Source organism: Anabrus simplex, chromosome 1, assembly GCF_040414725.1.
Source record: "Anabrus simplex isolate iqAnaSimp1 chromosome 1, ASM4041472v1, whole genome shotgun sequence".
NCBI classification, from domain to species: domain Eukaryota; kingdom Metazoa; phylum Arthropoda; class Insecta; order Orthoptera; family Tettigoniidae; genus Anabrus; species Anabrus simplex.
In genome coordinates this window covers 665255921-665270079 of record NC_090265.1, presented here as the reverse complement: position 1 = coordinate 665270079, position 14159 = coordinate 665255921, and the positions used below count along the sequence as shown (strand labels likewise).

Here is a 14159-nt window from a genome sequence, read left to right as displayed (position 1 = left end):
ATAAAAGTATAATAGGAAATGTAACAGAATTTAAATCCAACTCAGAAAGAATATCTCTCCTATCAATTAAATGCAAAAACAAAACGTACACACTTGTTAATTGCCATGCACCAATAAATGAAGACAATAGGAAAAACCCTCAAAAAACAGAGGAATTCTGGGTTCGTTTGGAAAATGAAATATCCAAAATTCCGAAAATGAACACCATATTACTATTAGGTGACTTCAATGCACAAATAGGTAGAGAAAATAAATTTAGAAATGTAGTAGGACATTACCCAGCCCACAGAAAAACAAATACAAATGGTATTAGGCTAATCAGTTTGTGTCAAAGCTATCACCTGAAACTAATGTCAACCTTCTTTAGAGAACTCCCCAGAAAAGCTAAAACATGGATATCTTCAAACCCAATGTTAGGAGAATTTCAGTTAGATCATGTGGCTGTTTCAAAAAAGTACAAAAGAAATTATGAATGTGAAAGTAGTAAGGAATGGTGAATTTGATTCTGACCATTATCTCTCTAAAATTAAAGCCAAACTCCTACCTAATAAAGAACAAAGAAAGCCACAGAGGTTAATACAATATAATGTAGACAGACTTACTATAACAAAAGAATCAGTTAAAAACTACCAAGACGAAATTAAAGTGGCTAAACAAGGCAACTGGCAAGAAATATCCAAAGCAATTAATTATGCAGCACAGAAAACATTTGGGCCAATAAAAAATAAAAGGAAAATATGGTGGAATGAAATATGTGAAGAAGCTTTAGCAGAGAGGGCTAAAACATGGAAAAAATGGAAATGCTCAAAGAAAATTGAAGATTTTGATCAGTTTAAACAACAAAGGAAGGAAACAGCAAGGATAATCAGAAGTACTAAACGAGCCTTTCAAAAGGAGAAACTTATAGAAATGGACAAAAACTTTATAAAAAATAACACCCGTGACTTTTATCAGACTTTTAAGAATGAATTAAAGGGTTACCAAACTACAAATGTTAGTTTCAAGGATGAAAACGGCAGAATTGGACTAAGCAATACTGAAAATTGTGAGATATTAGCAAGATATTTTTATCAACTTTTGAACTGTCCTGAACCAAGTCATAAATTAGAATTTCAAGATATTGATGAAAATTTGGAAGAAGACATACCACCAACTATAAAAGAAATTGAAGAAGTAATTAAAACCCTCAAAAATAACAAAGCTAGCGGAGAAGATTCTATTACAGCGGAACTTTTGAAGTGGTCCTTGCCAAATATAGCAAATGAGCTACAATTACTCTTTGAAGAAATCTGGAAAACTGAAAAAAAATCCTGAGGAATGGAAAGTAGCCTTGATACATCCACTCCACAAAAAAGGTAATAAACAGGACGTTAATAACTACAGAGGAATATCTTTATTAGCAGTGGCATATAAAATATTTTCCAAGATTTTATTAAACAGAGTAGAAACAACACTAGACAATCATTTAGGCGAATATCAAGGTGGTTTCAGGAAAGGAAGATCATGCTCAGAACAAATATTTAATCTTAAGTCAATAATTCGCCACAGGTTACTTAATTCAAAGGACATTCGACATGGGTTCTACTCCCCGTGTGGAGACTGTCTTTTTTTCCCTCTCAACTTTTATATTATTGATTTATTTTATTTATTCATTTTATTTATTTATTTATTTATTTATTTATTTATTTATTTATTTATATGCAAAAGGACGTCATTTTTAATGAGCGCATAATTGTAGAAAATTTTGCAGTTGTGAACTTTCCCGACGTGTTCAAACAGAAATAATTCTTTTTTCTCCTTTATTGGCCATCTCTCCTCCTTGGAGAATGCGCCATAAACGTAAATAGTCGTTTCGCTGTAAGATTCGTTTTTTTCATTTCTTCGAACATCGCCTGTCCACGCTTTTTTCGGCTGGGTGGGGCTCATCTCTACTGTTACCCAGTCGGCCCAAGGAAAATCAAACGGGCAGACGCCTAGTTGGCTGTCGCCTCCCCTCTCCACTATGTACTCGTGCCTAATCAAGGGCGTGGACACCTCTTATTCTCCAACCTCCATCCGTGATGAAATTCGCCGCAGCGGAACCTTTGTTGAAGCGGTTCTTCGCCTCCAGGATGGTTTATCAGGACAACCTTCTCCAGACGTCGTCGCCTTCTTCCGCTTACCAGGGCCACCGATTGGCATCATCGAAAACGGTATACGCCTCTATGATGCTGACTATGCTGCGGTCCCTACGCTGGAGCATCTACTACGGCAAATGATTTCCCTTCCTGACTTCCCCATCTCTCCGACCATCCCTCCCACCGTTACTCACTCCTCACCCACGTTTACTACTACTACTACTACTACTACTACTACTACCACCACCATCACCACTTCTGTCCATTCTGCTCCGTCCACTTCCACCTGCACTGTTACGTCCAGTCACCCCTCTTCTATCATGTCTGCACCCGTACTCTCCCTACCTGCTAGTTCCCAGCCGCCCCCTGCTCCCTTCGCCGATGCCACCGTCGCAGCTCCGCCACTCTCCCCCAACACTGAAGACACCTCCGTACCAGCTCACCACCGGCTTTCGTCACCGAGCTGTGTCATCCGTGGCCTGGAACCTGATTTCACCGAGCAAGACATCCTGGCTGAACTGACCTTTGCAGGCGTCCCTGCCCGTCGACCGCTACGCATCTTTGACTCCAGCGGCCCGACCTTCATGGTTCGTCTCCAACTCTCCTCTGCCGCCGACGTCGACCATCTCATCACCACCGGCGTCCGTTTTCGCGGGCGAACTTATCGCGTGGAGCCTTCTCGCTCCCCACCCCGCCCCGATCGTTCCCCTTCTCTTACCTCTTCTCGTAGTCCGCCGCCCGCCCCGCCACCCACCCCACCACCGCAAGCGGTCCCCCTACCCGCTCCACAACCTAATTTCTTCATACCGCCCCTCCCGACCCTAGACCTTCTCCGCCTTCTTGCCACTTCCATTACCAACATTACCGCCCTTTCCTACCTTCTCTCACAATACTACCCTCCACCTTACACCCAATTTCTACCAGCATCATTTACATATCTGTAAATAAATGTCACTTTCTGTAATGCGCGCCCGAGATACATCAGTTTTAAATAAAGTCAATTGTCCCCTCTTCCTCTGCTGTTCGTAGGGGTTTGCCTGCGCGGGGTGCTTTGGGGGCTTCGCCCTGGGTCCCGGCTTTTTGTGACGGTACCCTTACGCCAGATTCATTCACTCTTTTCCCCCTCTGGTGTGTACGACACACACCCCCTAGATTATAAATTCTCCACCAATTCTTTCCTCTACAAGGCCGAAGAGCTCCCTAGTTGAGCTGATGGCCCGCCCCTCCTCGTTTGAGGAGAGGAATGAAATAACTTGTTTTCGCTTCGCTTCGATTCGTTTTCACCTGATAAGTGAAGGTTGCTCCTGGCGACTGTACACAAACAATAGGTTTTTGGTGCAGATAGAAGAAAGTCTGACAGTGAAATCCCAATTTCTTTTATCTTTTCTATGCTTTTGCGTATAAATGAAATGAATTATTCACCTCTTTGCTTAATTGGAAAATGAATAATATAAAAGTTGAGAAGGAAAAAGGACAGTCTCCGCACGGGGAGTCGAACCCACGACCTTCGAATTACTAGTCCGAGCTCTTACCGCTACGCCAACAACTGCTCGGCGTGCGTGTTAACGTAAGTTCTTAATACGGTGCAAGAGCTGGGTCAACATTTTTATTTTTATTTTCTATACGCTTGGCCATCTGGAGTTCCCACTTCGGGTACTTTCATTTCTAGCCAAGCCCTGTATGTTTTATAAATTTAAGCGAAATCGGTGGTGACGAGTAGGGAATGCCCCCTTGTCAGAGGTGCTCACGCTGGCCATTCCGTCCCGCGGGCGCCCAGCACTGCAAAGAGAATGTGATGAGCGTATGCTATTCAATCACAGTGACGTTGTGGCTACGTCACAGGCCGTGAAGTTTGGGCGAAGTTTTCCCAGCTCACTCTCGGGTCTCGATCACTGCGGCGATACCCGAATACGAAATGGAGGTAGAAAATAATGAGAGAGAGGACAGAAATCCACGTCATTTTCAATTTACGTTGTAAGAAATAAGTTATTTATGTTCATTGCAGTTTAGGCTATGTATTTTGGCCGGATACATTAAAGAGTTAGGCCTACAACACCAAATATATTTTTTACAATGTATGTAATGTAATAATGTAATAATGCCACGCAAGGTGAAGCAAGTGCCAATGGAAGCCATAGTTAAGCAGGCCGTACAAGAAGCGCTGAGCAGCAAGGAGACACTTGGCACGCTTGCCAACCTTATCCAGGCCCAGGTAACAAAGTCAGTTGTTGATCAATTAAAGGAGACTATTAATTTTAATACGAGTGTAATTGAAAAACTTAGGAGGGCTCTGGAGGAGCGGGACAAAACAATCAGTGATCTAAAAACTGAACTGTAGGATAAAACTGACTGTCTGGAACAGTATCAAAGAAGGCAGTGCCTACTATCCGCACACTTTATCTTGGTGCATTTACATCCTAGTGCTGAATCGGTCGACCTCGGCGATCTTCGAGATTCATACTGGCAACCTTTGAAACACAAACTATGAATCGCTTAAGCATCGTTGTGCGACATCTGGCGTAAACTTTACGTACTGGTACTGTTGTTGTTTACACATCAAAGTCAAAGTATAGAATTCATGCTAGGAACAAGATTCGCATTGAGATATATGTTTTATAATGTTATATAATGTGTATGTGACATAGTTGTTGGCTTAAGATGATAACGGTTTAGAAATTTCATATCGATCGATCATATTCTCGATTCAATTCAGATTTCATTTTCATTCAGTTGGCAGCACTATCGATACCGGGACAGCTCCCTCCTTACTCCTCACCCCGTACACAAATGCATCAAGATAAAGTGTGCGGACAGTACGTGTGTTCGGTATACCTGAAACTGCGGATGAGAACACTGACAACTTAGTTCTAGACATTGCGAAAGAAATCGGGGTCAGTCTTACCGTGGATGACATTGATAGGACTCACAGGGTTGGGAAAAACCAGAACGGGCGTCCGCGACCTATAATTGTCAAGTTTGTATCATACCGTAAGAGAAACGCTATGTTTGAGAACAAAAAGAAACTTAAGGGCTCGAATAAAACCATCTGCGAGGACCTTACTCCAGCAAGACCCCGACTTCTTCAGGACGCAGTCGCAAAATTTACCGTCCAGAACGTATGGTCTAGAGATGGGATCATATATGTAAAACATGGGAACCGAAAAATAGCCATTACTAATCGTTCAGAGTTGAACATTATTCACTAGCCATGAGCAGACTCTCTGCAATATAAGGCCCGCCATAGTTATTTTAGTTCACTTAAGTTAATTTTCCACATAGTTGTAGTGTTGATTTAGGTGCTAGTTGTAGTAGGTACTTCTTACTATCAGTTGTCATAATTTAACGTTCAAGTTGGCAGCATTAAGCAACCAGAAAATAAATGTCTCTAATTTCAGCCTTCTTTCACCACTGTCCCAAGCAGGTCATTACCCCGTCGTGCCAGCCCCCTCGAAGAATACCGCTAACCGTCTCAAAGACATTCTTGCGCCCTACCCTACTTCTCTACAAATAGCACATGTCAATGCACAGAGCATTGTCCGATATTTCTCAGAATTCTCCGAAATATTTTCAACCTGTAATCTGCATGCTATAATGATTTCAGAATCATGGCTGCGTCAGTCTATCCCTTCAGCACTGGTTAAAATAAGTGGATACACTTTAATTAGGAACGATAGAGAAGGAAAGCCTGGAGGCGGAGTCGGAATATTCATACGTGACGATTTGAAATACAAGGTAATATTCAAATCGCCAAGTGAATACTCTCACAGGCCGGAGTTCTTGTTCGTAGAAATTGAAATTCGTGGTATGAAGTGTTTAGGTACTCGATGTAGTGTATCGCCCACCGAAGACCGGAAACAACGGATCTAGAGGAAGCCCTACAGGATTTAATATATCCAGATATGAACACATGGTTTTAATGGGAGATTTTAACACTGACCTGACAAATGCAACTACTGAAACTAGGCGACTAACATGCATGTTTGCATCCATTAATATGACAATTCTGCCCTTACAACCCACACACCATGTTGCAACCTCGCACACACTCCTTGACCTAATCGTTGTAAACAATAAAGACCGTATATTGTCACATGGGCAGATGCCTGTGCCAGGCCTTTCCCGCCATGATATGATTTACGCTGCATACTCTTTGAAGTGTCCAAAATACAAGCCTAAGATAATCACATACAGAGATTTCAAAAATTTGAACGAAGAAGCCCTCATTGAGGACGCTCTGAGCACACCATGGCACACAGTTCAGTATATAAAGGGCATTGACGACAAAGTATCTCATTCGAACTTCTCTTAACCTTATACGACAGACGTGCCCCATTACGTACTGCTCGAGTAAAGCGACCCTCTAACCCTTGGCTCAATCAAGAAATTCGTGATCAAATGAAAGACAGAGACGTAGCCTATAGCTACTATGTGAAATATCCAACACAGGACAATTTTGAGAAATATAAAAGACTCCGAAATAAAACAACGCAGGTGATAAGAAACGCTAAAATACGCTACTCGTACGAAGTTTTAAATACACATAACTCTGCAGCTGTATGGAAAACTCTCCGCGACATGGGTCTAAATAAAACAAAGACAAAGGATAGTAACTGTAATGTACCTTTGAACGATCTGAATAATTATTTTAGCTCAAGAAACGTCCAGACGAACGGAAATACCAAGAGAGCCACTATTGACAAAATATCTTCAAAGATAAATCATGGTGGAGAAACATTCTACTTCTCTCATGTGACGCCAGGTGATGTAAAGAGTGCCCTCAATGACATAAAATCAGGGTCTACTGGAAACGACGGAATAAACCTGTCCCTTTTAAGAAAAATTCTAGACATCATTCTTCCTACAATAACGCACATTATTAACACCTCTCTTATGACGGGAATCTTTCCTGAGAACTGAAAAAATGCCATCATCAGACCCTTGCCGAAAAATAATACCCCTATAACCTTTGACGATTACCGGCCTGTTAGTATCCTCCCTGTACTAGGAAAAGTACTGGAAAAACTAGTACACAAACAAATGACAGACTATCTCTTACATCATAACTTACTCGATAGTTATCAATCAGGTTTTAGATCGAATTACAGTACCAACACAGCATTAGTAAAAGTAACTAACGACATTCAGCTAGCAATGGATAACGGACAAATGACAATTCTAATTCTTCTCGACCTTACAAAGGCATTTGACTGCGTAAACAAAGACATTTTACTAGCCAAATTCGAAACGATGGAATTTTCTAATAATGTAATATGCTGGGTACGTTCCTATCTCAGTGGACGTAAACAATGTGTGTCAGTGGGAGACAATATGTCTAGATGGCTAAATACTGAGATGGGGGTAGCACAGGGTGGGGTGTTATCACCGCTTCTGTTCTCCCTATGCATGAATGACCTATCAGAACAACTGACGAACTGTAAATACCACTTATACGCAGACGACATCCGATTTTATATTCATACCAAGCCGAATGACATACAAGAAGCAACCATGAAATTAAACGAAGGCCTATTTAACATTAACGAATGGACTAGTAGCCACTGCCTGAAGGTAAACCCATTAAAATCGCAAGCCATCATAATAGGATCTAAAAAAACGCATGCCAAGTTAGAAAGTATCAATATACCGGTTATCAAGATCAATGAAACACCCATAACACTGAAAGACTCCGTTAAGAACCTTGGAATAATTTTTGATAAGTATTTAAGTTGGTCAGAGCACGTAACAAAACTTTGTCAACGTGTATTCGGCTCATTACACTCACTGCACAAAATGAGGGACTTTCTTCCTGTCAAAACCAGGAAACTGCTCGTTCAAGGACTAATACTACCAATATTTGATTATGGTGACGTAGTCTATAATAACATAAGTTATTCACTTGGTTCTAAACTTCAACGGGCGCATAATGCCTGCATTCGATTCATTCTAAATGTTCCGCTCCATTTCCACATCAGCCCATTCCTCCATCAGCTGTCCTGGTTAAGATTATGCGATAGACGTAAGCACCATGCTGTTTTTCTTCTGCACAAAATACTGCGAACAGGTAAACCAGACTACCTGAGAATAGATTTCAGCTACCTCTCTCCCTCAGGTAGAACACCCGCAAGGTCATCAACACGATCCCTGTTGTCCATCCCCATTCACCACAGCAGGATGTACAACAACTCATTTGTACCGGGGACTACCGGTATACGTTTCTGGAATTCCCTCCCGGCTGAAATTAGAAACATAAGCAACCTAAAGGTACGGTATTCAAAAGAATGTGCTGGAACTTTTACCTACATTCAGAATAATTTACTCCAATAAGTACCTACCCTCAAATGTTAGATTAAGTCAAATGAATAAAATGTAAATGTAAGATTAGTAACATTCACAATTTTCGAGCCATAGTTTTAATAATAGTAGCCTAAATACTATAAATTCATTTTAAAATGTTAAAAAACAAATTATGATACTTTACATTTCAGTTAAATTACATTTAACGTTAATTGTAAATTATATTAAACTTATTTTTAATTTTAATTAGTTATATTGTTCTGTTTACACAGGTGTACAATTACAGTATATGGTTTGGCATAATAGCAGGCTTCATAGTCTGAGTCCCGCCATGTAAATAAATAAATAAATAAATAAATAAATAAATAAATAAATAAATAAATAAATAAATAAATAAATAAATAAATAAATAAATAAATAAATAAATAAATAAATAAATAAATAAATAAAATTTTCACTATTAACTTTTAAGAGGTTCTTTAGAAACATTTCTAATATAATGCGGAGTTAAGGTGGATAAGCTGCGGCTTGTGGTTGTTTGGATTTAAACTATCTGATAAACTCACCAACAATCCAATCATTCTTACTGGGAATAACATCAGTTAGGTTATTTATTTGAAGGCATACTGTATATCTACCTTGTAGATATATTGTTGTCCGGCTCCATGGCTAAATGGTTAGCATGCTGGCATTTGGTCACAGGGGTCCCGAGTTTGATTCTCGGTGGTGTCGGTAATTTGAAACATAATTGGTTAATTCCCCTGGCACGGGGGCTGGGTGTATGTGTCGTCTTCATCATCATTTCATCCTCATCACGATGCGCAGGTCGCCTACGTGCGACAAATCAAAAGACCTGCATCTGGCGAGCCGAACTTGTCCTTGGACACTCCCGTCACAAAAAGCCATGCGCCAGTAAGCATGATTGGATTGTTGGTGAGTTTATAAGATAATTTAAACCCAAGCAACCACAAGCTACAGCTTAATTCCGTATTATATTATAAATGTTTCTAAAACACCACTTAAAATATAATATTGAAAATTGTAATTCATTACATAAAGTACAAAAACTATTTGAGGTTGTAGGCCTAACTCTTTATTGTATCCGGTCAAAATACATAAACTGCAATAAACATAAATAACTTATTTCTTATAGAGGAAACTGAAAATGACGTGGATTTCATCCCTTTTTCTTCCATTATTTTCTGGCTCCATTTCAAACTCGGGTATCGTTGCAGTAATCAAGAGTGTCTGGGAGAAGTTCGCCCAACCTTCACGGCCCGTGATGTAACCACGTCACTGTGTCTGAACATGGGCGCCCATATGACAGTTTCTAGAGGAGAGCCCAGACCTGGGGGTACATAGTAATTTTAATATTTTGGAAGATAAATGGCGACTTCTACTCTGCGGTAGAATAACCCACGGTATCCCCTGCCTGTTGTTGGGGGACGGTACTACTGCTTTTACGTAATACTGACTTGTAAGTCATTTTCTTGAAAAGAAAACACGTGTCTATACTAGAGCTTTCCCTTTCCCTGAGTGCTAGAGGGTGCCGCGGCCCCACCTTGCCCCCGGGTATGGGCGCCCTTGTGTCTGAATAGCATACGCTAATCGCCTGTGCTGGTGTGCCCGTGGAGCAAAACGCCCAGCGTGAGCACCTCTGCTTTGGAGCATCCTTCAACATTGCAAAAATGTGTTCTAGGAATGAATGTGATCATAAAATGCTGGATTACACATGCACTGTAAACGCCCTTGGATTGTGATAGACAAATTTGTAACTCTGTCAAGGGCTTATAAATCGTGAAGGTACTGAGAGAGTCCCAGTGTGGCAGCACATGATGTGAGTACTTCTCTGAATGCCGACTGTCTAGGAAGGACGAGTCAGAATTTATGAAATGCTACAAACAGCCAGTGTAACCCTACACTATGTTACAGCTCTCTGCTTGTGAAGCAAACAAGCATTTGCCACATATACCCATTATGTCTCAGTCAATTGTACGTGGTCCCTACCGCTACCTGCTTCGCTCCCACTAACGGTCACACACTCACTGTCTGACGTCTGAGGTCTATTTCACTTCTATCTGGCTGTTGGGTAACCGATGCCGGGTGCACGATTGTCAGGAAGAGAAGTGCACGAGACGTTTCATACTTGTCCGATGAAAGCCACTGTCCTATGAACGATACCCGGCTGCCGTGTTATTGCGGTAGGAAGCTGGCAGTTCCCACTGTGCGGACCGGCTGTCGGTGCTGGCAAAACCAGATTGTATTGTGAGGGTAGTGGAAGCTGTGAATCAGTGGAGGATTACACTTCCAGCTAGCACGGCATCTGTCTGCAGTCTCTGATGGATGTGTTGCGGCACTGAATGGAAGTTTTGGTTTTGGTTTTGCACGCCCATCCTAAAATAGTTGAAAAACTTGTTCCCGTAATTTCTTTAATCTCCAAAGAAGTCTCTTCTCTTATTGATTGGATGAAACAAACCCACTGCAGTCTATTTCTTCTCGTCTTCTTCAAACGCATATGCAAGACCATAAACGCTAGTGATTTATTGCGATCCATTCCAACCTGCAACGTGTACACAAGTGCTGTCGGGTGCTTGTGGAGCATACATTAAAAGTATTTACACTCTTATCGGAGCCGGCCAGATGTCGGTTATCTAACAGCCGGGTAAGTGTGAAAGAGACCTGAGGTTCTTCTCACCACCTATTTCGGAGGTTTCGTAACACTTCATAACCATATATATATATTTTTTGAAATGAAATACTGTACTTCCCAGATGCACCACTAGCACTGCTATACTTTCAAAGATGACCATCCTGATATTGGTTACATTTCGGATACACCCCCTACAGGGTGGTCGGAAACAACGTGAACCTAGTATATGAGCTTTAGAGGGTTGGCCATACTGGTAGGTAATTTGAAGAAATTACGTTGATATCTCGTACCGTTGTCATTTTATCAGCTGGTGAAGTTAGCTAATGAGATCGCTTCGCGGGCGAATTCAAATGGGCTTTACGAGGTGCTGTTGCTAAATCTGCACGTGGCTCGGTCGGCCTTCAGTGCCATGCCGAGAAATGAGCAACAATCACTAACATACCGTGGGTTTCAGCCAGTGCCACCATAGCATGCTTGCTGTGGGCCGAGCCTATCAGCATGGAGGTCCTTGTTCAAGTACCTCCCCTGGAGAAGTTTATTTCTTCTATTGGCGCTCTCAAGCCGGTCATAAGCCACGTGCGGATTTACCAACACCGCCTCGCATAGCCCATCTGAAATCACCCGCAAAGCAATCTGATTGGCTAACTTCAACATCTGATAAAAATGACAACGGCGCGAGATAACGACATATTTTTTTCCAAAAGTACCTGTCAGTATGACCAACGTTCTAAAGCCCATATACCTGGTTCACGTTGTTTCTGACCACTCTGTATACACAACGCATCACACTGCCCACTACCATAGAAATGAATACATTCCTTCTCATAAGGTTGGCGCCTCCAGGAAGGGCATCCAGCCGTAAAACAGAACCAAGTCACATGTATTAGTCACAGTTCACACTTGCAACCCCACTAGGGTCAGGGAAGAGCGACAGAAATAGGAGTTTGTTATTTTAAGTTAATAGTGAATGGGAATTGTGGTGGTTCATAATAAGATTAATTCTATTCCTTCTGTAGAATCTAAGAGAGTCATTATTACTATTGTCCGACTCATTGGCTGAATGGTCAGTGTACAGGCCTTCGATTCAGAGGGTCCCGGCTTCGATTTCCGGCTGGTCGGGGATTTTAACCTTAATTAGTTAATTCCAATGGCTTGGGGGCTGGGTGTGTGTGGCGTATTCAACATTAGAAATAATCCCATCTTCACAGACATGCAGGTCACCTAATGGGCCATCTACTAGAAAAAGACCTGCACCAGGACTCTCCAGAGGGCATACACCGTTATTATTATTATTATTATTATTATTATTATTATTATTATTATTATTATTATGAACAAATACTTTGCAATTGGAAATATCCCGGTAGCAATAGTCACTTACAGTAGTGTAATAATAAAGTTAAAACATACTTACCCAACAACAAAAACAACAACAACAGAAACAACAACAACAACAACAACAAGTGTACAACAAACAATTCCATGGAAAGAAAATATTACAAAGAAATACGACTAGTTTAACTACCTAAATCCACTATCATCATATACAATTTCACACACAACTTAAGTATTTCCAGTGCTTAACACTACAGCTTACAATACTGTAGGTTGAACTTACTACTGCATAGCTTAACATTACAGGTGATAATAAAGTAAAGTTAGAACATAATTATACTACTACTACTACTACTACTACTACTACTATAGCAACAACAACAACAATACCTATAACAACAAGAGTACAACAAGCAATTCCATGGAAAGAAAATATAACAAGAAATACTACTAGTTAAACATTCTAAATTCAGCATCATCATATATAAATTCATGTTCTGTTGTTTGTGTAGCTCTGTTCCTGGAGCTGACGAGGATCCTCAACCACTTATTAGTCACATCTTGTCACGCTTTGGACATCGGAGCGCTCACTCCTTTCTTCTGGCTGTTTGAGGAAAGGGAGAAGTTGATGGAGTTCTATGAACGAGCCTGTGGAGCAAGGGTTCATGCGGTTTACTTCAGACCTGGGGGAGTTGCACAGGTATACCATCTCACTTGACACACTGTCATTGTCAAAAAAGTGATTGGGAATGTAATTATTTCTTCACAGTTTGAATTATGAGTGCTATAAAAATAAAATGGCATTTTGCAGCTAACAATAATTGACCTACATCTTACTAAGGTGTTTTTTGCATTATGATAGACAAGCTTTAAAAATACGAGATCTAGGAGAAAACTTTCTTGGCAATTTCTTTAACTGCAAACCTAAATTGCGCAAGTGGTAATTGGTATTTCTGGTAAAGAAAGAGGTATGAATCTCCTTTCGAGCATGTGACGTTTCTGTTGCTTTTGCATAGCCGACTGCATGCTGTTTTTCTTTATACAGTGTATTCCATTCGTAATGTATAGATTAATGTGCGCGCACACACACACACACGCGCGCGCACGCGCGCGCGCACACACACACACACACACACAGCAAAATAAACAGTGCACTACACCAGAATGTACAGTTTTCTTTGATCATTTTGTTTGTGGGTTCATTTTACAGTGGCAGATTGTGATATCATTTATGAGGGATGATTTTTACAAAGCGCATCACCTTTCCACCTGACTAAACTAGTTAGTTCCATCATTCAATCTTATCTGAAATGTTTCAGGATATACCACTGGGTCTGCTTGATGATATATACCAATTTATTACCTCCTTCCATGCGAGGCTAGATGAAGTGGAGGATGTGCTTACAGCCAATCGTATCTGGAGGACACGTACTGAAGACATTGGTGTCATTTCTGCTGAAGATGCACTGAACTATGGATTTAGGTAAATAGTAATCTGTGAAACATATATTTATTTCTCTCTCTTTCTCTTCTTGTTCAGTTGACTGTTTTTCAGAGCTCCATCATTTTTATATAATTTGTTACTTTTTCAAGGATGAATTCTGAATAAAATTTTTCATATTTAATAAAGAAAATAGGTATCATGGCTATTAAGAAATGCGATTTGTTGTGCGCTGAATTAATGATTCTAGCGAGGCAAAATAATTCCTACCAAGCTGCAATGCAAAAAGAAAAATTGTAATGAAAAATGTTCCGAGTGAAAG

At 40.7% G+C, this 14159-nt stretch overlaps 1 protein-coding gene across 3 annotated transcripts in view; it reads left to right on the top strand.

Moving 5' to 3' along the window:
* LOC136871778 (NADH dehydrogenase [ubiquinone] iron-sulfur protein 2, mitochondrial) overlaps positions 1-14159 on the top strand; it is a 99488-nt gene that overhangs the window by 29094 nt on the left and 56235 nt on the right. For all 3 annotated transcript variants that reach the window (XM_067145356.2, XM_067145366.2, XM_068227212.1), the window contains 2 exons: positions 12909-13096; positions 13716-13879. In XM_067145356.2, the coding sequence (XP_067001457.1) occupies positions 12909-13096; positions 13716-13879 (352 nt within the window). The remainder of the gene's footprint in view (positions 1-12908; positions 13097-13715; positions 13880-14159) is intronic.